The 24,856-nt window shown below is 42.7% G+C and overlaps 1 protein-coding gene across 2 annotated transcripts in view; it reads left to right on the top strand.

Annotated features, from left to right (window-relative positions):
* Positions 1 to 7,599: 7,599 nt before the first annotated feature.
* The window catches only part of DERL1 (derlin 1), a 39,174-nt gene continuing 21,917 nt past the window's right edge, over positions 7,600 to 24,856 (top strand). The window contains exons 1-3 of one of the 2 annotated variants that reach the window (XM_047842592.1): positions 7,600 to 8,005; positions 18,464 to 18,575; positions 24,258 to 24,322. In XM_047842592.1, the coding sequence (XP_047698548.1) occupies positions 7,853 to 8,005; positions 18,464 to 18,575; positions 24,258 to 24,322 (330 nt within the window). In that variant the 5' untranslated portion in view covers positions 7,600 to 7,852. The remainder of the gene's footprint in view (positions 8,006 to 18,463; positions 18,576 to 24,257; positions 24,323 to 24,856) is intronic. The other variant, XM_047842591.1, reaches the window with a different exon arrangement.

Below are 24,856 nucleotides of genomic sequence, written 5' to 3'. Positions count from 1 at the left end.
TTCGGCTCAGGTCACGATCTCGCGGTCTATGAGTTCAAGCCCCGCGTCGGGCTCTGTGCTGACTTCTCAGAGCCTGGAGCCTGTTTCAGATTCTGTGTCTCCCTCTTTCTCTGCCCCTCCCCTGTTCATGCTCTGTCTCTCTCTGTCTCAAAAATAAAATAAAAACGTTAAAAAAATTAAAAAAAAAAGTAAATGAAAAGAACAGTATGATATGGGGAAAAAAAAACAAACTAGAAGATAGTAAATTTTTATATCTCCCCCCTTCTTTTATTTTTTTAAAGCTTATTTATTTATTTTGAGAGAGAGTGGGGGAGGGGAAGAAAGAGGGAGAAAGAATCCCAAGATGGCTCCAATGGTCCACACAGAGTGCGACGTGGGGCTTGAACTCAGAAACTGTGAGGTCATGACATGAGCTGATATCAAGAGTCCCATGCTTAACTGACTGAGCCACCCAGGCGCCTCTCTCTCTCTTTTTTTCAATAAGCATCCTCCCTCCCCTACATCCTGTTCTACTTACTCTATTCTTTCCTAATAAAACAACCTACCCTTAAAATTTTTAGTTGCAAAACTCACAGTCTTAGTTACATTTTGGTTAACAGCTGCATGATACTGTGGTACAATGGGAAACATCTATTTGTTTTTTGTCCCTGTTCCTGGCACAGAACTTCATTTCCTGAGTGCTAGGATGCAAGGAGCACCTTTTGTTATCCATAATCATTTTCTATCAGACCTGAGTTTATGCTATTGTGGTGACTCTAGGAGGATGGGGGCCTGGTTGCAGAACCTACCTGTGGTTGGATGGAACTTTCAGCCACACCCCTCTGACCTTCCAGGGAGGAGGAAGGGGCTGGGAATTTAGTTCATCACCAATGGCTAATGATTTAATCAATCCGGCCTAGGTAATGGAACATCCATAAAAACCCAAGACCAAAGGATTCCGAGAGCGTCCAGGTTGGTGAACACATCAAGGTGCTGGGGGGGTGGTGCACTCAGAGAAGGCATGGGGGCTCTGAATACTTTCTCCCTTCCTTGCCCTGTGCATTTCTTCCATTTGGCTTTTCTTGAGTTGTGTCCTTTATAACAAACTGGTAATAAGCTGTTTCCTGATAGTGATGGAAACAGGCCTCAGGTCTTTGCAATAGCTCAGGATTCTGGTTAATATGCCTTTCTCTGGATGTGTCTCCAATTAAAGGCTTTTGGGAGTTTTGCTTGAGTCTTAATTCTAGTGGAATGTCTACACCATGGGTGATGACTTGGATCCAAAGCCAACTGATAAGAATCCTGTATTTACATATTACTCACATTCTAACACGGACATTAGCTTGAGGAGTTTTTTCTTTGATTTAGAAGGAAGGTATGTCAGATCCTTGCAGGCCTTCCCCAAGGCATATCTTGAATGAGTATCATTTACTATTGTTCTGATTATGAATATAAACTATGACTGATGAATATAAGTTATTAATAGCTGTAATCATTGCTTGGATTACTGTTCTGTGATGATTTTGGCATGTGGAATTGTTACTTAAGAGAAGTCTGATATTAAAGGGATTATTTTATTCCAAATACTTCTTGCATAAACTTTGGTTCAGCCTGCTTTACTCATCTATACAACATTAATTGCCTCCCATGTGCTGGTCCTTTGTGTTAGTTACTAGAGTAAAACTAGTATCTGTGAGATGCTTTGGAGTTTATAAGGAACTTTTACATTTGTCACAGAGGTAGAGCAGAGCAGTTAAAAGATGGACTCAGGTCAGACAGCCTGGATTGGAATCACCACTTACAGTTATGGGACCTTGGATGAGTTAGATGATAATCTGTTTCTCAGTGTCCATAATAATGATAATGATAATAATAATAATAATTCTGTACCTATCTATGGGGGTTAGTGTGCCCATTAAGGGCATGCATGGAAACTTCAAGCCCAGAGCTTGGTTAACAGCAGGCTGTCAATTCAAACGGACAACAAACAACTTTGCTGTAGTGTCAGGTAATATTGTCATTGTTTTTAGTGACCTGCCCATGGTCACATACAATCAGCAAAGGTCACACAATCAGCAAAAGACAGAGGCAAGCCTGGAATCCAGATTCGTTCCTTATGGTATGTAAAAGGCTGACTTTATTTTTATTTATTTATTTTCTATTTTTTTATTTTGAGAGAGAGAGAGAGAGAGAGAATGAATAAGCAGGGGAGAGGCAGAAAGAGAGGACAGAGGATCCAAAGCAGGCTCTGTGCTGACAGCAGAAAGCCCAACAAGGTGTTTGAACCCACAAACTGTGAGATCATGATCTGAGCTGAAGGTGGGCACTTAACCGAATGAGCCACCCAGGCGCCCCTAAGGCTGACTTTTTAGTACACACACACACACACACACACACACACACACGCACACATGCACGCATGCACGTGTGCATCAAAATAACAAATGGGGAATAATCTATCCAGTGTTTAGTAACTGCCTTGTTTCCCAGCCCAGTGTGCCAAAATCTTTAAAATTTCCCAGACTTAGGACTAAAAATATAGGACAGGTTCTGCCAGGCATGACAAAAGAGAAATTATTATTCTTGCCATAGCTTCACCTGAATGATGGGGCTAATGAAACTGCCTACTAGTTAATGTAAGAATTAATTACATCTTTGCAATGTGCTTTGAATTTTTGAAGATGCCACTTATGTGGCAGGCAACCCATTAGGATGGTGTTCCTGCATGACTGTTGTGACAGATGATATTTGAGTCGACAGCCCCCCCCCCCCCAACGTCTGTCAGCATTACTCTGAGGCGCAGTGCCAATTTTCAGCGCTATAGGCAATATTGTGCTCTCAATGGCAGTCTCTCCCAAGCGCCCCGCCCCCCCACCGTTTCCTTAACATCCTTTTTTAACAGAAACAATAGGAGATATACATCAATATGGCAGGAAAGACAGAGTTAAGGTCTTTTCTAACTATCTTTCTAAAGTTTTTGGCATTGAACCTGTTCCTTTCTGAACAAACCGCCTTTCTACATATTTTGAAAATTAATTTTAGAATATGTAGTACACATAGTTGGGACAAAATTTAAAAGGATAAAAGAACATGCAATAACATGTCTCCTTCCCACTCCTGTCTCCCATCCTCTGAGTTTCCATTTCCAGAGACAACCACTATTTCAAGCAAATACTGTGTGTGTGTTTGTGTGTGTGCTTTCTGTACAACTGTATAATGGCATAGTGTGAACTTTGTACTGTAACTCTTGTGTCCTTGATGCTATATGTTATTAGCATTCTATTTTATAGTGTACAAAGTTATTTTTTTCTAATGAAGGTTGATAGTATTTGACCATATGGATAAGCCATCGTTTAATCAGTTTCATATTGATACTTATTCAGCTATTTCCAATCTCTTGCTATTTAAAAAAATGTGGCAATGACTCTCCTTGTGCATTTTTAAAAAGTTGGAGTCTATCTAAAGCTTAAATTCCTAGAAATGCATTTGAATATTACCAAATTGCTTGCTGGAGAGGTTGTACCGATGTATATTCTTGTCAATAATTCATGAGATCACCTATTTCCCCTACACCTCCACAATTTTTCCTAGAACTTAGCCCAATCATTACCTGCATGTTTTAAATGATGATGAGTGTTGATGGCAGTAACACAGGGACTTCCTTACAAGCCAAGCTATTAAATTCTAGAGCAAGCTATTTGGGAGCATTGGGGGAAGTCCTCTATTGAAGATGGCTAAGAATAAGCCACCTTTGTGTTTTATGCCCAGAATAATTTATCACAATATATAGTGATTTTATAAAGATAAACAGAAAAATCCTGAATGCCCATCTAGTCTGATGGTTCTCAAGGAATGGTTGGCAGATAACTTGGATCAGAATCACATGGTGGGAGGGATAGGGTTTGTTGAAAATCCAGATTTCTATTTCTAAAAGCGATATGCTTTCATTGTAAAACATTTCAAAAAGAGAAGCAAAAGGAGAAGAGTAATAATGCTGATGCTGCTTTACGTGCTAAACCTGAATTTATCTGATTTAAATCTTCACAATCCTCTGAAAGCAGTTTTGCTGTTACTTTTTCCTCTCACATTTTATAGGTGAAGAAACTGAAGCACCATGAGGTTGTCATTTTTACAACATGATCGTGCTAATAAGTGGTGTAACCACAACTTAAACTTTAGTATTTCTAAAGCCTGAAGTTGAATTCCAGAGCATGCACTCTGAATTTTATTTTATTTTATTTATTTTTTTTAAAGAAATAGAAAACTTTTCTTCGATGATAAATATTTTCTGTTTCAAAAATAAATTAATCTAAAAAGGCAACATTTTGGTTGGTAAGACATTGAGACTGTTAACAAATCCGTGAGTCAAATGGATACGCGGAGCAGTTTCCTTCTGTACTTTTGACAGTTAGTTTGATGTCATTTAGATTTTTGACTTCTCCTAGGATTACCGCTTCATAAGTCAAACTCAGGGAAACCAATCCACCTAGTTTAAAATAAAATGACGTTAATTCCCAATTTTTCTAAGAACTTCATTCCTTCTCACATCTTTTCTTTGTCAGCCCCAGGACTGTTAGCCAATGCTCATTGAAAGGAAATTTTTATCATTTATGGCTGGCAGTATCTATCTCTCTTTATTGGGTTATAACAAATCAACCTGGCTACAGTTTTGCATTGGGATTTTTTAAAAGATAATACACACGTACTTTTTCATCCAAATTTAGAAATTACATTTGATCAATTAGAACGAAATCTGTAGACAAAGTTGATACCATAATGCTTTCATTTGCACTAAACTAGAGCAAGACCCCAGCATCCAGAAAGTTTCTGGTCAGTGATAAAGTAGAGCACTGTACCTTGGAACCAGAGAAAATTGATGTCCCAAGTATACAGCAGACCCAAGGCCCTTCCAAATACTTCCCCATTTGGAATTTTCTCCTCTGGTCTCTCTTCCCAGCTCTGCTCATGAAGGTACTGTCTGTTCCTGACAGTCCCATGTAGACATGATTCCTAGGGAATCTTTTGTTCAGCCGATGGCAATCCTTCTGTGGACTTCTATTACTTGTGTTGGCCCTTCTGTGTTATTTGCCTAGCATTCAGTTCTCTCAAGCTTGTGCACTCTGAATTTTAGAGCACAACCTAGAAATAAATATTGCCAAACATTATGTGTTGTTTTGTTCTTGGTAGATTTTTTTGGGGGGGGGGCAGCACCTGTACTTAGTTTCATCAGAGAAACCTTCCTTAGCTTTCCACCTAAACTAGATAACACATTTCCTCTTATTGTATCTTGGATATAATGTGTAGTGGGTACAAGAAGATAGGGAGATGCAGAGAATGGAGCTCAGGCAATATCTCCAAATATTATGTTATTTATACAATGCTCTAGCTTTTAATTAATTAACTAATTAATTAATTAAAATTTTTAAATGTTTATTTATTTTTGAGAGAGACAGAGACAGAATGCGAGTGGGTTAGGGGCAGAGAGACAGGGAGACACAGAATCCAAAGCAGGCTCCAGGCTCTGAGCTGTCAGCACAGAGCCCGATGCAGGGATTGAACTAGTGAAGTGTGAGATCATGACCTGAGCTGAAGTCAGAAGCTCAACCGACTGAGCCACCCAGGCGCCCCTATTATATTTATTTTTAAATCTTCATTTATTTATTTTGAGTGAGAGAGAGAGAGAAAGAAGTGGATGGGAGAGAAAGGGAGAGAGAGAGAGAATCCCAAGCAGGCTCCGTGCTGTCAGCACAGAGCCCAACTCAGGGGTCAAACTCACAAACCATGAGATCATGACCTGAGCCGAAATCAAGAGTCGGTCGCTTAACTGACTCAGCCACCCAGGGGCCCCTGTAGCTTTTATATCAATATTATTTTATAAGGTTGTACTAATTTATATTCCCACCAGCTTTGTATGAATGAGGGGTTTCTTTATATATTCATTATGCCTGATATCGATTAGGTCTCCAAATGTTGTATACTTTTATCAGTCTGTGGAATACTTAGTGCCTTTTTATTCTGTAAATACGGTTTCTGTTAATGAACATCAGGGATGTTGTGCTGAAAAATCTTCTTTAAAATAGTACATTGTTGTACACACTTCACAGTTTGAAATTTTTTTGGTGTGGATGGAAAATCCCATTCTTGCCTGAAGGATCTGAGCTATATGGGTCATCCTGACACACAATTTTCAATCTAGTTGCAAAACTTTAAATAAGGAGTTTTCAGGCCCAACATTCCACGTCTAACCTAAATTTGAGATTTCAAAGGGAAGAGGACCCTGAACTTGCTTCTAAGCTCAGGCCTAGGCTTTTTTTTTTTTTTTAAACTGGAATTTAACCTAAGCCTATTTTTTTTTTTAATATTTATTTTTTGAGAGACCGCTAGCAGGGGAGGGGCAGCGAGAGGGGGACGGAGGATCTGAAGTGGGCTCTGCACAGACAGGCTGACACCAGTGAGCCCAATGTGGGGCTCGAACTCACAAACTGCGAGATCATGACCTGAGTGGAAGTCGGAGGCTCAACGGACTGAGCCACCCAGGTGCCCCTCAGGCCTAGGCTTGATGTTAACACGTTTACACACAGCATTGCTTTGCTTTGAGCCTATCAAAACACTGCTTCATTTAAATTTCACCAAAATTTTACTTCACCTTTCCTCGCAATCCAATAATGGCCCTATTCTTTTTTTGCTTGATGAGATGGTCCAGGTTCCTCTGGAGTCCAGTATCCCTTGCTGCAGAAAGTAAATAAAACTAACTCTGGGCTACAGGCTTGTTTCTAGTGGTCTTTACTGGATGGCTTAATCAATCTCCCCCCCCCCCCCCCCTTTTGGCTTAATCAGTCTTAAACTGCAGGACTTACATTTGAAAATAACAGGAACAGTTTTGTCTCCCTTTTTACAGATTAAGAATAAGATGGATTCTCATCTACTTGTAATTAAATCCTGCTTGAGGAATTATATTCATAGTTAAGAATATAACTTTGCTTTCAGTTCCTCTAACATTCCAAGCTAACAGGAGTGGCTGTTTTCTCTGCAAGGAAAACTCCCCAGTTCTTGCCTGGGGGGTGGGGGTGGTTCAGCTCAAAGGACACTTCATCCAAGGTCTCCTTGACCATTCTCATCTAAAGTAGTCATCTTTCCCTACGTTTCCCCGCTCCCACCCCGTCACTCTACTGCATCATCCTATTTTATATTCCTTTTTTTTTTCCCCACTCTCTGAAATTATCTTTTGCACTTATTAGTAGTTATCTAACCCCATCAGAATGTAAGCTCTAGGAGAGAAGGTACCACAACAGCTCTGATAGTCGCAGGATCCTCGGTGTCTAGAACCCTACCTAGAACCTTGGCACTTAGCCCTCAACAAACATTTGTCAAATGAAAGAACAGATGAGGAACTATGTACTTTATTTTCCTCCTTCCTTTTTAAACACCATCCAAGAGCACCCACCTGGATTACAACTCCGGCTTGAACTAGGTAGTAGGCGTTAAGCCTCGCCATTGGCTGGAGTATTTGCCGTTGCCCCTGGCAACCACTGTTTCCCACCAGTTGTGCCTTCGCCCCGCTTGGCCCCGCCCCATACCGTCCTTCCCCGGTACCGCGGGGCCGCGGCCCTGTGGTAAAATCGGTGCTTGCCCTTTAAGCGGCGGGACTTCTGGTCAACGTCTTCCGCGGCCGCCGGAAGGGGAAGTTTCGCCGCCGAACGCTCCCTCGCTCGTCCGAATTCGGTGGCGCCACGTCCGCCGATCTCCGCCTTCTTATCGGCGGCTTGGGCGGCTTCCGCCTCGACACCTTCCACTCGCTGAACGGGCCGTGTCGTGAGGGGCCAGGGACTGGGAGTCGGCGGCTGTGCGCATCCTGGCCACCTAAAAGGTGAAGATGTCGGACATCGGGGACTGGTTCAGAAGCATCCCGGCCATCACTCGCTACTGGTTCGCCGCCACTGTCGCGGTGCCCTTGGTCGGCAAACTCGGTCTCATCAGCCCGGCCTACTTCTTCCTCTGGCCTGAAGCCTTCCTCTATCGCTTCCAGGTACTGACCAGCGCGGAGGGGCGTGGAGACTACAGGTCCCAGGAGGCCCGGCGGTGGCGGAGCGTAGACCGGCATGTCGTGGGCGCGCGGTGCCTGGTGGGATTTGTAGTGCGACGGCTCCAGCGGTTTAGGGCGAGGTCCTGTGGTTCGGGGGCGGGGTGGAGGCAAAAAAGGGGTCTGGAGCTAGGGCACGGATGGTTGGAGAAGTGGCTTTGGCCCATTGGGAAGGGACTGATTTTGCTCTTCTATTAAGATTATGCTCCCTGCCCTCTGCATTCAGAGAAGGAGCCAGTGGGAAGGTAATTCTGTGATCGTTGTTAATCTTTTGGACGCCGGTGATTAGCACCCTGGTTCTACCCGGAGCAGGTGCCCTCTGACCTTCCTCTGCCACTCACGTGGGTGCCATGAGGATGTCAATTTACTCAACATTCAGCCGAGTACTTCTTATGTTAATAGAGGCTTTTTTTTTTCTTTGCGGGAGTGGTTTGTGGTCAGATGCGAAGAGTGGGTTTGTTTATCTGCGTTCCACCTAGCCCCGACCTAGTATGTGACATGTAGTAGTAGAATGTATGAAGGGACGAGTAAAGAGGAAATTGTTCCCCAAATAGAAGGCCTTGCTATTTAAGCATGAAGGAAACTTTCCAGGGTATTTCTGGCAAGGGAATATTAGTTTCCCGGAGATTATCTTTATTCACTGGATTCTGTGATTTAGATCTTTACTCAGTGGCAGGTCAGGTACTAAGATTTGGCATTAATTTGAGCACATTAATTGGCATGTGGATAACCTGCCTTGTCTCCCCCCAATTTACTGTTTCTTAGTCTCTGCTGCTTGTTCCTCATCATCCTGACCTTTAAATGTTGTGATGTGCCCCAGGGATCAGTTATAGGCCCTTTTCTCTACCGGTCCCCAGCTATAGGAGATCTCATTTAGCTTCATGGGTTTAAATACTTTCTATAAACTGAGGACTCTCAAATACAAATATACATATTTTCAGTCCAGATCTGTCTCCTGATATCCAACTGTCTGTTTGAAATTACCACTCGGATGACTCATAGGCATCTCAAATTTAACATGTCCCCAACTAGTTACCCTTTTCCTTTGCCCTAGAAGTAAAGAGCAATTTCATTATTGCAGGAGCTCAAGCTACCAGTTATGGAGTCATCGTCGACTTGTCTTTCTCCCACATCCCATAATTTGCCAGCTACTAGTTTGCTCTACTTTAGACATACGTCCAGAGTAACAGGTCCCTTTTCATTCTCCATTGCAAGCCATTATCATTCCAGCTCAGGTCCTTTCCGTCTTCTCTGTAGACAGCTGGAGTGATCCTTTTGAAATATAAATCAAGCCTGTCTGTCCTCTATCCCGAACCTTCCATGTCTTTTCAAATCAGATGTATAAAATGCAAGTCCTTCCAGTGGCCTGCAAAGCCCCCTACTGCCGCTCTGGCCTTAACTGCTGCTCCTGTCCACCTTGCACCTTAGGCTCCGCAGTGGAATCCTTGCTCTTCCTTCAGCGGCTGACGCCCTCTCCTCAGGTTGCTAGCATGTGTTGTTTCTCTGTTTGAGGACGATAACCTTGATTTACCTCCTTACCTTCTTCAAGTCTCTTCCCGGTGCCACCTTATTGGCAAGGTGTTATGGATTGCCCTACATAAATTAATACCCCTCCTTCACTCCAGCTCCTTGATGCTTAATTTTACTTGCTACATATCACCTGTTGGCATTGGTTAGTCAGCTTCCCTTCAGAAAAGAAGGCGCCACGAGAACCAGATCCCTGACTTGTTTAACACCGTCTTTGTTACCTAGAATAGGGCCTGGCACATAGCAGGTGCTTTCATGTTGGTTGAATGCATGGAAATAGTTGGCACTTGCCAGTGCTGGGCACTGAAGCTGCAATAGTGAATAGGACAGAAAGTCCCAGCTCCCATGAAGAAAATAAGAGAGAGGCATATGATCGAGGGTGACTTAAGGCATATAACATTGGATAGAGTGTTCCAGGAAGGCTTCGGAGAAGATGCCTGAACTGAAATCCGAATGCCGAGGCGCCAGCTTTGGGAAGATCCGGCTCTGGGACAGCCTTCTAAGAACAAGGGTTAGCAAGAGGAAGGCTGGGAGGCAGGCCCCAGAAACGGAAGGAAGACCGGATAGCTGGTTACAAGTCAGCTGTAGGGATGAGGATTGGCAGATGCAGACAGAGATAACCAGGGGTGAGTACGATAAAGCACGGATGGAAAGGTGGGCTGGGCTTGGGTTGTACAGGACTTTGTGCTTTGAACTTTATTTATTTACTAAAGAATTTTTTTTAATGTTTTATCTATTTTTTGGGAGAGAGAGAGCATGTGAATGGGTGAGGGGCAGAGAGAGGAGAGCAAGATCCGAAGGGGGCCCTGTGCTGACAGGCTGACAGCAGCTAGCCCCTTGTGGGGCTTGAACTCACAAACTGTGAGATCATGACCTGAGCCAGAGTCAGACGCTCAACTGACTAAGCCATCCAGGTGCCTCTGAGCTTTATTTTGACGACACCAGGAAGGCTTTGGAGCATTTTGAACAGAGAACTGGCAAGATTGCTTGACCGCTCTGTGGGACGGACTTAGCACCCGGGATGGGGGAGAGAGAGAAATCCAGTTAGAAGGCAAGAGAGATGATGTTTTGGGTCAGGGTGACTGCAGAGGTAGAAGTAGGTAGATTTTGGAGTAGCGTGGACAAGGTTGCTGCTGAATGAATGTGGCAGGGGAGTAGTTGAAGGAAGCAGGACTCAAAGATGCCGCTGTTTCCACAGTGGATGGTGGAGTCCTTTACCAAGTGGGAAATGTTTAGGATGGCGTAGGTTTGGGGGGCCAGGGGAGGGTGTGGATGAAGAGTTTCTGTGTTGGCCATGTTACGTCTAGAGATGTTTCTTAGGCATCTGAGTGCAGAAGTTAAGCAGGCAGTTGGAGATTAGAAAATGATGTGGGCCTGCTGCCAGCTCTGGTTATTATTTGTGACCTAGTGGCTGTTGTGCACTTTGTGCCTGGTGGGCGGCATGCTGGGTAATATGTGTGCAGGAGGAGCGGTGGTTGTAAATCATTTTGTGAGAAGGATCTGGTCGAAACTGGCTCTTTGACCCTCCTTGCAAAATCTTGCTCACTTGTGTTGTCAGACTGGTAAAATAAGAAAGCCTTTCTAATAGACTGCAGGTGAATGTTGACAGATGTGCCTAGAAGAGTCATCATTCGTGTCCCCCCTCCCGTGCTTTTCCCATCTTCCTTACATTGTTTTGTCGTCCTGAGAGCTGGGAGAAGCAGTGGGGGGCAGGACAGTGCGCTGGTTGTCCAGATGGGAAAAGGCCAGTATCTAGACCTTCTCTCTGCTGCTCTGGCTCCTGCCCATTCTGGACAAATTTAGCTTTCAGACCCACCTAGAGGAACTCATTTGCAAATGAAGCAGCTGAAAGAAAACCTGCATCTGAGAGGTCGGTGTGTGACAAACAGCATGCGGTGTGCTTTCTGCTGGAGGCTCATCTTTTCCTTCGAAGCTGAGCCTTGAACAGCTTAAAAAAAATTGGGGATGATTGATTTAGAATTGCGGATTCATGTTGGAAGAGATGAAAGTCACTTTTCCTCCTTATCTTTAGGCTTCATCTGACTAGCTTGTTGGTTTGGAACTGCAGAGTTTAAAGTGTTATTTTTCTTAGTTTGGATGGGATGTTAAGACTCACTGTGCCGTTATCTAAAGTTCCTAGTCCCTCACGTTCAACACGCACTGATCAGATAGCTACTTCATAACGATGAAATAAATGTCTTCCTGCTGGTCCTTGATGACCTAGTCCTGCAGCCCTCGTGCTTTCTGAGCTCGTGTCTCCCAGGGCTGTCTATTTCTCTGGACAGAGGCACCGTACCTCCTTGCGTCTCTGTTGTACTTCCACACCACCTCGTTCAGCTCCCACGGGCATCCTGAGACCAGTATCACTCCAGTTTGTAATCATCTCCAGTTCCGGTTTCTACTTTGGTGAGTCAGATAGTTTTGAGCTGCCTCTTTCAACTCCTTCACATCGTATCTACCAAAACACACAGTTAAGTGTTCAGCAAACATTTTTGAGGGTGATTTCTTCCAAGTCAGTTATCTACTTTCTCTTAAAATAGAAAGACCAGGGGATTTCAAGGAATTGAGTCATGGTTCCCCAAGACCTGGCTCAGCCCCGTACTCATTATATGCCCTCAGGCAAGTTACTTAGTACTCTTTCTGAGCCTCAGTTTCGTTACCTAAAAGTGGGGGTCATTTAATACCGTATGAACTCTGATCTAACTCCATAGATTATAAGATGCACCATCAATTTAATACAACTTTTTGGAGGGGAGGGAGAGTAGAAATTCCATTAAATGAATGTATTGGATTGTAAGCCACATACTAATTTTAGAAACACAAAAATGAGTGTCTTCAAATTGAAGAAGTATGTTATCTACTCCATGCCTCTGTCATGTAAAATTCATAGCAAAATGTAAAGTTCCCAGTATATATTCTCGTAATAAGCTGTTCAAAAATAGTGTCCATTTTTATTTTCTAGTGAATAGTAATTCCTTCCATTACTGCCTTTTCTCTCTGGGCCGTAAGAGTCTAATTTTTTTTTTTTATTTTTTAGTAAAAAAATTCTTTTAATGTTTATTTATTTTTGAGAGAGAGAGAGACAGAGACAGAGTGTGAGTGGGAGGGGTAGGGGTAGAGAGGGAGGGAGACCTAGAGTCCAAAGCAGGCTCCAGACTCTGAGCTGTCAGCACAGAGCCTGATGCGGGGCTCAAACTCACAAACCGTGAGATCATGACCTGAGCTGAAGTTGGACACTTAACCGATTGAGCCATCCAGGGGCCCCAAGATTCTAATTTTACTTTGTAACTGAAATTGACATGTGACTGCTGGATGATTATCCTGTATTTTGCCCCCTTAAAAGCATCCTGACTTCAAGTGGGAAGAGATGAACTCTCAATTTCCCTCATTTGTTTTCAGGAATCAGAAGAAATGGCATCCGCCAAATCTGTGATTTGGGCCTTGTGCTTATATTTGCCAAGCTTTTGCTTTATGTTATTTACCTTTAACCCGATGATAGCAACCCTAGCAGATTGAATTAAGAGTGTATTGGGGAAGGGGCACCTGGGTGGCTCAGTTGGTTAAGTGTCGACTCTTGATTTTGGCTCAGGTCATGATCTCACGGTTTGTGAGATTGGGCCCTGCCCTGGGCTCTGTGCTGGCAGCAGGGAGCTTGGGATTCTCTCTCTCCCTCTCTTTGCCCCTCCCCCACTCACGTTTGTTCACTCTCTCTCTTTCTCTCAAAATAAATTAACTTAAAAAAAAAAGCACACTGGGGAAGAGAAACCTATACATTGCATAACCAGAAGGGAGATGAACTTGGTCTCTAGGCTGAGCATGGAAGTAGCCTCAAGGTTTGGATTAGAACTTTAGTGGCTAGTGTTTTGGTATGTGTAGCTTTAATGTCTTTCCTTAACAGTCCTGTCCACTTCAGTCCACTTTATACATTTACAAGTTGCTGAATTTTTAAAAACTGAATACCTGTGTATAACCAGCACCCAGATCAAGAAGCAGAACATACCAGTAAACCTTCCTGTAGCTCCCTTCTGGTAACTGCCCCCTCCAAGGGTAACTACTATCTTACCTTTTAGTATCATAGATTGCGTTTGCCAATTAGTTTACTTTCTATGAATGAAATCTTACGGTATGTATTCTATTATGTCTGGTCTCTTTTTAACAGTGCATTTGAGTCACTAGTACTGTTGCTCATGGGTATAGATTGTTCCTCCTCATATTGGTCCATCGTGTGACTAGATCACCATCTCTTTTCCCCATTCTACTGATGATGGGTCTTTTGGGTAGTGTCTGGTTTTGGCTGTAATGAATAGTGCTGTGAACATTCTGGTACATGTCTTGGTGAACACAGGTATGCGTTTCTGTTGAGTACATACCCAGGGGTAGGATAGATGGCTTCCAATAGCTCTTTTACAGTCCACAGTTGAGCCTCGGTGCCTTTCATTTTTCATTCGTTTTTCTTGCCTACCTAGGATGTCAAAAAAAAAAAAAAAAGAAAAGAAAAGAAAAAGCCACACTTTGCTAACATCAGCATTTGGCACATGGATGCTCCTCTTCTTTCTTGTTTGGTGACCTGTGTAGAGTTTCTTACCTCCAAAGCAATCAATTTGTACTGTTTCAGAAAAAAAAAAGTCTGCTTTTGGTACTTTAGAACTCCCCCCACTTTAGACTCTGGGTAGCGTTTGTCATTATTTCAGCAGCAGATTGTTTGGGAGAATTTTAGTTCAAGGCTGGCTGCCACCCACTGTCTCAACAGAAGCTGTGGGACTAGTAAGTAAAGAACGATGTCTTACCCCTTTTCAGAGGCCTTAGATGCCAGTGCAGATGTGAGCCTCCTTCTAAGTGAGGGACTCTGTGCAGATCACCTAAACTCTCATGAGGGCCCAGCTTTCCTCAAGAAAAAGCTGGGGGTGATGATGATTCCTACCTTGGGAGGCTGTGGGGATAAAATGAGCTGCTCCCCTCCCCTCCCCTCTGCCTGCCGGTCCTGTGCCCTCGGTGCTGCACCTGGCTCCCCATTGTGGGGTGGGGGCAGGCTCCCCAGGGCAGAAAGCATGTCTGCATTCCCAGCCCTGAAAATCCATTTTCTTATTCTAACTATTTGCATGTCAGAGGAAAGGAGGGAATTTAGCTGGGCCCCTTCATTGGGGATTCCAGAAATACATTACATTGTGTTTTTCTGAAGAGATAAGTTCTCTCCTGGTGTTTTCAAATTATCATTTTAAAGTAATACAAAAATAATATCAAGTCTCTTAGATCAATGAAAGCCAAGTATAACTCAAGGGTAAGCTTAATGAACGGGGAAAAGAAGTGAGATATTTTGACAGGCACTGATTTCCAAAGCACAGGTGCACACAGGGGCTAAAAATAGCGTGGTGGCGTCAGTGTTAGGGGAAAATGTAGTCGGAAAAAAACAGGGTTTCTTTTCCAAAATCAGGTCCTGAGTAATTTGCAGGGATATGGAGGTAGCTTAAAATGGGAATTTGTAAAAACTATGTCAGTGTGTGTCTTCTAAGAGATTGTAATCATCATACACCTACACGTACAATTTTTTTTTTCAAAGCACCTTTGTAATCCGTTTTCTTAATTCCAACGTTTTATAAAATCTGTGAGCTAAGGAGGGCAGAGTCATAGGACAGACATCACCGGATAGATGAAGATATACACTCAGAGGTCTAGACTTTTCCAAGGCCCTGCGGCTACTTAAGAGCCAAGGCCAGGGCTAGCTTGCTTCTGGTCTTTGCCCCCAGTGCCTTTTGTAAGCAGGGAGAATCAGGATTATACAAGTATAGGAGGACTTAAAATTTTTACTAGTTGTAATTATAGCTCATAGTAATGATGCCACTTGTGAGAGACATTGTAAAAACAGGGGTTTTGTGTCATAAACTCTGGAGTCAAGCTGTCTGGGATAAAATTCTACCTCCCCCACCTGCTAGCTATTATTTAACCTTTCCTCATTTCTGTTCTTCATCTGTAAAATCCGCCCCCTGAGTCAGTGCATGTAAATGAGCAGAATAGCACACTTTTTTTTTTTTTTTTAAACCACCCATCAGAATAGGGCAAGTATTAGTCTATCATTCCCCTTTTACAGATGGAAATTGAGGCCCGGAAGTGATAGCTTGTAAGCCAAACACTTAACATCTTGGTGTTCTCAAATCACTTCTGGTGAGAACTCACTCACAGTCCTCAAATCTTTTCCGTTAAATGATGCGTCTATGTTAAAGTTGTAAATAAATCCACATGAGTTTTAACTTACTTTGTTTTACTGGTGTAATAGAGGGTTCTTGCAAAGTCACTCTTCTGGGTGTTTTTATAAAGCGCGTTTTCTTCCGCAGGGAACGGAGCCTTGAGGGCTACATTCCTGTACTCGGAGGATGTAACGTGGCAGCTCTGTGTCCAGCCAGGCGCCACAGCCAGTGTCCCCCATTCCAGCCACACCCACACTGTCAGCAGTACCTGTTCAGTGCTCTTGTAGTTCTCTCGGACTTTAGTCGTTTTCCCAAGACCAGACCACCCCTCCCTCGTGCTCACTCTTTGCTTCTTCACATGACCCACTACCGAGAACATCTGGATGCTGGGGTGGGGGGGGGGGGTGTCTTACATGCTTGCCAAGCGAGACACATAGCTCTCCAGGCAAAAGCCAGCATTATGCTGGCATTTCCGAAGGACTGGGAAGGTCGTCTACTTCAACCACTATTATTATTTAAGGTTGTTCGGGGGGTACTAGCCAGTGAATTAGACCACAATGGAATGAGATACAAAATTTTATTTACAGATAGAGTTGTATACTTTGAAAGCCCAAGAGGCTCAGTTTTCAAATCTATTACAAACAATAAAGTAATCCAGCTAACACTACAAACAGTAAGGTAATTCGGCTTTGGTGGTTTGGTATTAGAGCTAGAAAGCATAGCTCAATAGAAAACTTCTAAAAGCTGTGAAAGGCTTCTTCCTGGCTGGGAATGGTTATCACATTGATATAATAAAGATGCTGATTCTAGTTCTTTTGAGAAAATAAAATGTTGAGACCAGCCAAGAAAATCATGACAAATGTGGAAGAAAAACAGGAGGGGGATTATTCAATCATATCACTTTACCAGATATTGTTACATATTATAAAACTAGACATTAAAATAGCTTGATATTGATAGGGGAATTCAGTCCCAAACAGGATAGCATTTTAATATAATAATAGATTTTAATATAAAAGGAAATAAATAGATAATGAAAATAGCTTTTCGGAACACCTGGGTGGCTCGATTGGTTAAGTGTCTGACTTCAGCTTAAGGTCATGATCTCGTGGTTCACGATTTCGAGCCCCATGTCAGGCTCTGTGCTGACAGCTCCGAGCCTGGAGCCTGCTTCGGATTCTGTGTCTCCCTCTCTCTCTACCCCTGCCTGGCTCGCACTCTGTCTCTCTCTCAAAAATAAACATTAAAAAATATTTAAAAAGAAAACAAGAAAGAAAGTAGTGTTTCAAATGAATGGAGAAAGTATGGGTTACTCTGTAAATGGGATTGGGAAAGCTGAGTGAGCACCTAGAAAAAGAAGTAGGTTATCTTCCTTACTCCTGAGACGAACATGAATGTGCCACAAACATGAATGTGCCACGGTAGGACTGTGAACATTTTGATATTCTTAAGTGGAGACGTAGCTTGTGAGCTACCTGAGCATCCAAGTACACCCGACAGATACATTTGCCTACCTTAAATTACACTTTTACATGTCAAAATATGGCAAGAATACCGTAAAAGCATAGATGAATGGCCAGAAAATATTTGCAACAATGAGAAAGGGGAATTTCCATAATATATAAAGACATGCAAATCTGGCAGGAAAATGAAGAAAGGAAGTGCTAAAGTTTTAAAAACAGTTCGTAAATACACACTAAATGGTGACGGCGTGGAGAGAAGACGGGCATTAATGTACATTTTAGGAGTAAGTATAGGAGTTGGTTAAACATTTTTGTAAGCATTTGGCAATGTCTACCAAAATTAAATGCCGAAGTCTGTTAATTTAGCAGATTAACTCACAGGATTTGATCCTGTATGTAAGTGTATAAAGAGGATATTCGAGAATATTCAACCGTGGCCTTGTAACGGTTTAAACAAATTTTGGACCTTCACATAAAAGGAATACTTTACAGCCAATAAAAATATTTTGTCAAGGGACTTAAACAAGGCATAGAACCATGCAATACAAGGTAGGATGAAAAAGAATGAACAGTAGTAACACATAATGTTATTGAAAGAAATACAAGAAACTGATTGTTGTTGATGGAAAGGGAATCAGGAGATGAAGGTCAGGAGGAAGGCTTCCTTCTCATTGTAGACTTTTTGGTAAGTGTGTGTGTGTGTGTGTGTGTGTGTGTGTGTGTTGAGGGGATGGGACAGTTGTAAAGTCATATATCCATATTGCCTAAATAGCACAGTGATTTGAATAAAAACATTTCTATTTTACTTCTACCTTTTGAAAATGACATTTTTTGGTAAGGTTTGTCACCCTGGTATATTCTTTCTCCCAAAAGGAGATATTACTGTGCTGTTGGAGCCTGTCTTTATAATTCATTTTTGACAGGCTTAACTATGGCCCTTCTCCCAGTAAAGACTAACCATATATTTTCTTAGTATTGATTTTTTTCAACTTGCTTAGGAATATTTATTGCTTATATTACATGATTTTATTCCATCGCTTTGCAGATTGGTATGATGGTAGCTGATGGGAGCTTTCCTTCAGTGTTCTTGAATTATATTGGTGGTATCCCTTTGGTTGCTTTCATCACAGAGGAGAATGTTTTGCAAGGGTGAATTTTGTTGAGTTAAAAAAAAAAAAAAAATTAACCAGGCTTGGAGAAACTAACCACTGTGTCTGTTTTGATCCGGACAGATTTGGAGGCCAATCACTGCCACCTTTTATTTCCCTGTGGGTCCAGGAACTGGATTTCTTTATTTGGTCAATTTATATTTCTTATATCAGTATTCTACACGTCTTGAAACAGGTATGTTGTCCATAGTTGTCTTAAGATTTGTTTCTAATTCACCAGTTCTAATTTACCAGTTACTTTTTGGAAGAATTCTGAGGGCAGTTAGCTTGTAAGGAAATGGCATAATGATAGTAAATGCTCAGTAGTAACTGTGCCAGGACTGTACTAGGCACTTAGTTTATTTGATTTTTAATCCTCACGACATCATCATGAAGCATAAGTAACAGTGTCACCATTTTATAGGTGAAAAAAAATGAAAGACCAGAGCTTAATACATCTTGTCCCTACCTTGTCCTTAGTGGCTGACTTGTGTGCCTCTCACTTAAATTTGACTTCTCACCCATTTCTGTCACATGGCACTCATTTGTCCTTTATTTGATTTATTTTTTAAGTTGACTTCACACTCCGTTTGGAGCCCACTGTGGGGCTTGAACTCACAACTCTGAGATCAAGAGTCGGACATTTAACTGACTGAGTGACCCAGGTGCCCCAGTCCTTGTCCTTAAATGTCAACTGGGCTGAAGTGTATATATCTCTCAGACTGGGGTTGAAAAACACTTCTTCATGCTATGAAAGCCTTAAGTTATTCTCTGTGATTGAATTACTCACTTTTGAAATATATAACTGGGATTTAATAATATGGTAGTTTATTAGATAGGACTGCCCATATGGTGTTATGGGTAAGTTTTTTTGTTTGTTTGGTTTTTTTACAAAAATCTTTTCTTAAAAGTTTCTCGGTATTGTTATTTCCTTTGTACAATACCTCGTGTGCTGTTCTGAGTTGCTTATCCTGAGAGCAGTAAATTGATGCTGCTGGGTCAAAATGTGAACAAAGTTTTATGAAGCCTAAATGATTTTGAAAAGGTTGGCCAACTCCAGAGACCTTATAAACCTGCTGGCTGTTAGCTCAGGGTAGAGAATTCTGAACCACCCTTAAATCTAAGTCAGTTTGAGAATTGAGAATCAGTCTCATAACTGTAGGGAAGTAGAAGGATGGGCATTGGTGTCAAATGTGTTTTCCTTAAATTGGCATTTGCACAAGGTGCTTTTTCAAAACAAATCACTACATTAAGTGTCAGGTCATCGCCTCTTACCACCGGAAGGGACCTAGCCCATCCCCTTAGTTTTACGGAGGAAAAAGAGGAGGTTCAGGGAAGGAAAGTGGCTTGGCGGAGGTGAAACTGACCCACAGTCTCGCGACCACAGCAGGGGGCTTGGACCTAAAGCCCCCAGCATATGTGATTTTTATTCTCCCCTGTCCCAGTTGAACTTGCTAGTAATGCTGTAGCATTCTACCCCCTGGTGTAATTTCATTGAGGATTGAGCTATTGGAGTAGTATTATTTTATATCAGTAGGAAATTCTAAGTGTGGATGATCCACGACTAGTTTTTCAAAATTTTGTTACAGAAAAAACTCAAATGTACACAAAAGTAGTGAGAAAGGTTAATGAACCTTTGTTTTCCTTTTTGTTGAGATGAAATTCACAGAACGTAAAAGTGACTGTTTTAACCGTTACAAAAAATTTTTTTTTAAGCATTTGTTCATTGTCTAAGAGAGAGAGCACGAGTGGGGGAGGGACAGAGAGAGAGGGAGACACAGAATCGGAAGCAGGCTCCAGGCTCTGAGCTGTTGGCGCAGAGCCTGATGGGGGGCTCGAACTCACGAACGGTGAGATCATGACCTGAGCCGAAGCCAGATGCTTAACCCACTGAGCCCCCCAGGCGCCCCTGTTTTAGCCATTTTAAAGTGTACAGTTCTGTGGGCTCTGGTCTCGTTACTCAGCCGCTACCAACCACTGTCTAATTCAGTACATCTTCATTGCCCCCGAAACCCAAAGCAGTTACTCTCTATCTCCCATCCCCCCCTTTCTCTAAGCTCCTGGCCAGCACTGAGCTACTTTCTCTGCATACGGATTTGCCTATTTGGGACACTTTATGAGTCCTTCTGTGACAGGCATCTTTCACTTAGAATGTTCTCAAGTCTTACCCGTGTTGTAGTATGTGTCCACCTGCCTGCAAGAACCCCTTTGTAACTACTCCTCGCCTTGAACTGTTATCTCCTAGCTGATCTTATTTGATCTCTATTCATGTCTGTCCTCCCACCCCTGATTATTTGAAGCAAATGATACCAGACATGATATCATTTCATCTGTAAATTTTCTAATATTTATCTCTGAAATTCAAGGACTTAAAAATAATCCTAATGCCGTTATGAAGCCTAAATTGCAATAATGCCATGACCATATTTTATTTGTAAGTTGTTTCTCTCCGTTACTTGAGGCCCTGGAACCCACTTACCCACCCCTCCTATCTAGTCAGGTAATGTAACTAATTTGTAATACCTGAATAACACTGAAGATCAATCTGTAGGATTATTAGCCCATTGATCTCTTTCATTTGCTTTAATTCTTTTAAGCTTCCCCCATTCCTTACTGAGCATTTTGAAATTCTAGAGCTGAGAGGTACTATTTCAAGTTTTATTGATATATAATTCAAATACTATACAGTTCCACCCATTTAAAGTGGACAATTTAGTGGGTATTCATAGATTTGTGCAATCATCACTATAATTAACTTGAGAATACGTCGTCTCCACAAGAAGAAACCCTGTGCCCATTAACGGCCATTCCCCATTTCCATTCAACCTGGTCGTCCCCTTAAGCTTTTAGGCAACCACTGATCTACTTTCTGCCTTTTTAGATTTGCCCATTCTCTACATTTCTTATAGGCAGCACCATACAATAGGTGATCTTTTGTAACTGGCTTCTTTCACTTAGTGTTTTCAAGATTCTTCCATGTAGCATGTGTTAGTACCTCATTCCTTTTTATTGCCAAATGAGATTCCCTTATATGGTTATTTTTCCATTTTTTTTTTTTTAAGTTTATTTGTTTTGAGAGATAGTGCGAGTCAGGGAGAAGCAGAGAGAGAATCACTGTGCTGTCAGTGCAGAGTCTGACGTGGGGCTTGAACTCACAAAACTGAGATCATGACCTGAGCCGAAACCAAGAGTAGGATGCTTAACCCACGGAGCCACCCACAAGCCCCGTGTTTTTCCACTCATCAGTTGATAGACATTTGACTTGTATTCGTTTTTCACTGTTATGAATAATGCGGTTCTGAACCCTCATGTTGAGAGGAACTTTTGAGACCTGCCCATTTAAAATAAGATTGCACAATGAGAAAACAATGGTCTGGAGAGGTGGTGACATGCCCCAAAGGTCACAAAGCTATTTGAGATAACATGTCTGGGACTGGAGCCCTGGTTCATTGATTCCAGTCTTCCCTCCACCATACAGCCTCACGGTAACAGCCTGACAATGTGTTTGCCACCTGCATGTTTTCCTACCTGAGTCAATGAAATATACAGCAGTGTTGGCTTATTTATAAGGTTTCTGATTTGAACTGGAAGACTGCAGTTTGAGACCACTTACTTTATAAATTCCCAGTTGCACACTTGCCAAATAATATAGTATTGTAATTTATGTGATTACAATAGCTTAAGTATTCAATCCGAAGAATGCTTCCGAATCACAAAGTCAACAGGAGCACCTGGCTAGCTCAGTTGGTAGAGCATGCGACTCTTGATCTTGGGATCACGGGTTCAAGCTCCACACTGGACGTGGAGCCTACTTAAAAAAAAAAGAGGGGCGCCTGGGTGGCGCAGTCGGTTGAGCGTCCGACTTCAGCCAGGTCACGATCTCGCGGTCCGGGAGTTCGAGCCCCGCGTCAGGCTCTGGGCTGATGGCTCGGAGCCTGGAGCCTGTTTCCGATTCTGTGTGTCCCTCTCTCTCTGCCCCTCCCCCGTTCATGCTCTGTCTCTCTCTGTCCCAAAAATAAATAAACGTTGAAAAAAAAAAATTAAAAAAAAAAAAAAAAGAAAAGAAAAGCAAATTTTACTAAAATTTGGAAATTAGCTTTGATTCACCATAGGGATCCCCATCATTGAGCTTCCTTAACACTGTGGCTAAAGTGTGCCTTTGAGACACCAGGGGAGAAATTAGGGAAAGAAGGAGAGACTTTTGCTGGAAACTTTTTTTCTTTTAGATAGAATTTTTTCCCTGTCTTTTGGAGACTTGTTAGGATTAAAAAAAAAAAAAAACAAGGGGCGCCTGGATGGCGCAGTTGGTTAAGCGACCGACTTCAGCCAGGTCACGATCTCACGGTCCGTGAGTTCGAGCCCCGCATCGGGCTCTGGGCTGATGGCTCAGAGCCTGGAGCCTGTTTCCGATTCTGTGTCTCCCTCTCTCTCTGCCCCTCCCCTGTTCATGCTCTCTCTCTGTCCCCAAAATAAATAAACGTTGAAAAAAAAAAAATTAAAAAAACAAAACAAAACTTTTTTTTAATGTTTTTATTTATTTTTGAGACAGAGAGAGACAGAGCACGAGCAGGGGAGAGGCAGAGAGAGAGGGAGACACAGAATCTAAGGCAGGCTCCAGGCCCTGAGCTGTCAGCACAGAGCCTGACGCAGGGCTCGGACTCACGGACTGTGAGATCATGACCTGAACTGAAGTCGGATGCTTAACCGACTGAGCCACCCAGGAGCACCCCCCGTCCTTTAAAAAAAATTTTTTTTAATGTTTTTATTTATTTTTGAAACAGAGAGAGAGAGAGAGACAGAGGATTTTTTTTTTTTTTTAACTGACTACATATCATGCGATTATGAGGGGGTGTGGAGGGGAGGGAAGGTAGCTGTTTGAGCTAGAATGACCTTACAGTCATTTGTGTGTGGTCTCTGCCTCTCTTCTGGTCTCCCACCTGAAGGCATGAGGGCTCACCCTTAGAAGGGAGAGCAGGGCCAGTGTTGATTGTTCGGTCCGGGAATAAGACGGAGCCTGGCGTTTGGTGTGGTGACAAGGGCACTGGACTAGTAATTACATTTCACCCTGCTTCTAACAAGCCATGTGATCCAGGTCACGTAACTTTATTTCCTCATCGGTAAAAAGGGGGTATAGGTCTTTCCCTTTTACCTCCCGGATGTGGTCTGAAGGTGAAGAATCAGAGTCTATGGGAAGGTTTGGCCATGCCCTCACTCTTCCCCTCCGCCAGCATTGTTTTCCCTTGCTAGAATGTAAGCCAGAAGAAGGAGACTGAATCTTCTCAAGAAAGCCCAGTGTCAGACTAAGTGAGAGTGTGTGAGTGTGTGTGTGTGTGTGTGTGTGTGTGTGTGTGTGTGTGTGTGTGCATCTAATAATAACAACAACAGTAAGATTCTCCCAGCATAGTCTTGCTGGAGACACAGTGGCAGGCCAGACAGATGGGGTCCCTCCAGTATCAGAGCTTATGGTCTCGCAGAGGGAGGAGGGAGACAAGTGATCACAGATGTGTCATCGGGCCACGAGGAGAGCCAGGAAGGAGAGGCCGACTAGTTGTGAAGCCTTCAGGGGATGGGAGCTCACTGGCCGTGGAACCAACTGCCCTCCCTGCGGGTCTTACAGCTTGTGGTAGTTGGAGGATGGTACTTACTGGAATTCGGTTAGGAGAACACAGATTAGCCTCACTCAGTTGACTGTAGTTCAGGGCTTTATTGGAAGACATGGCTTTAGGTATTTTAAAAATTTTCCTTTTTTTTTGGGAGGAGAAGTTTAAAAATATTCTCATTTTGGCTTTCTCTAGAATTTTTTGAAGCATTTCTCTACATAGAAATCACTTTGTTCTGAAATTCTGGACCGTGACATTTGGCTTATTTTTGTTTCTAGGAGCTTTTGATGGGAGGCCTGCAGACTATTTATTCATGCTCCTTTTTAACTGGATTTGCATCGTGGTATCCTTTAGTCTGTGACTTTGGGCCAGAAAGAAACCATTTTATTTTCAGGTTTGGGAAAGTAGACGGTATTGTGTACAGCAGTTCAAATGATAGCATTTGCATCTTTGTTTACTACAGTTCATAATTAAGAATAATTAAAGTTCGCTTTGAGAGCCGTAGTCAATCATACGGCCCTTGAGTGGTGCATTCTCTTGCCATTGCCTTGGTGGGGTTTTCCACATTTGCTTCAACTGTATTGCTGTCCCTCTTGTTCCCAGTTCTCTGTGTTCTCATGTGTGACAGCTCGTTGACTGCAGCAGAGAGATTCCGTGCCATGAGACAGCTTTTGGAATCTGTGCTCCTTATGAGAAAGTTAATTTACAGCCAGCAGCCTTTTCTGATTTCATTGCCGTCCTCGTCTTCGGGGCCTACATAGTCATTCAGTCCATCCAGGGGGAGCCGGCTCTGGGAAGGGCCACAGCATGTCTCTGCTGCATTTCAGCCCCCGCTGCCAGCAGCCTTCCAGCTGCGGACCTTTACAGATGGTGAGAG

This window comes from Prionailurus viverrinus, chromosome F2, assembly GCF_022837055.1.
Source record: "Prionailurus viverrinus isolate Anna chromosome F2, UM_Priviv_1.0, whole genome shotgun sequence".
Taxonomy (NCBI): Eukaryota; Metazoa; Chordata; class Mammalia; order Carnivora; family Felidae; genus Prionailurus; species Prionailurus viverrinus.
The sequence above is the reverse complement of the archived record's forward strand: the minus strand, read 5'-3'. Positions and strand labels throughout refer to the sequence as shown.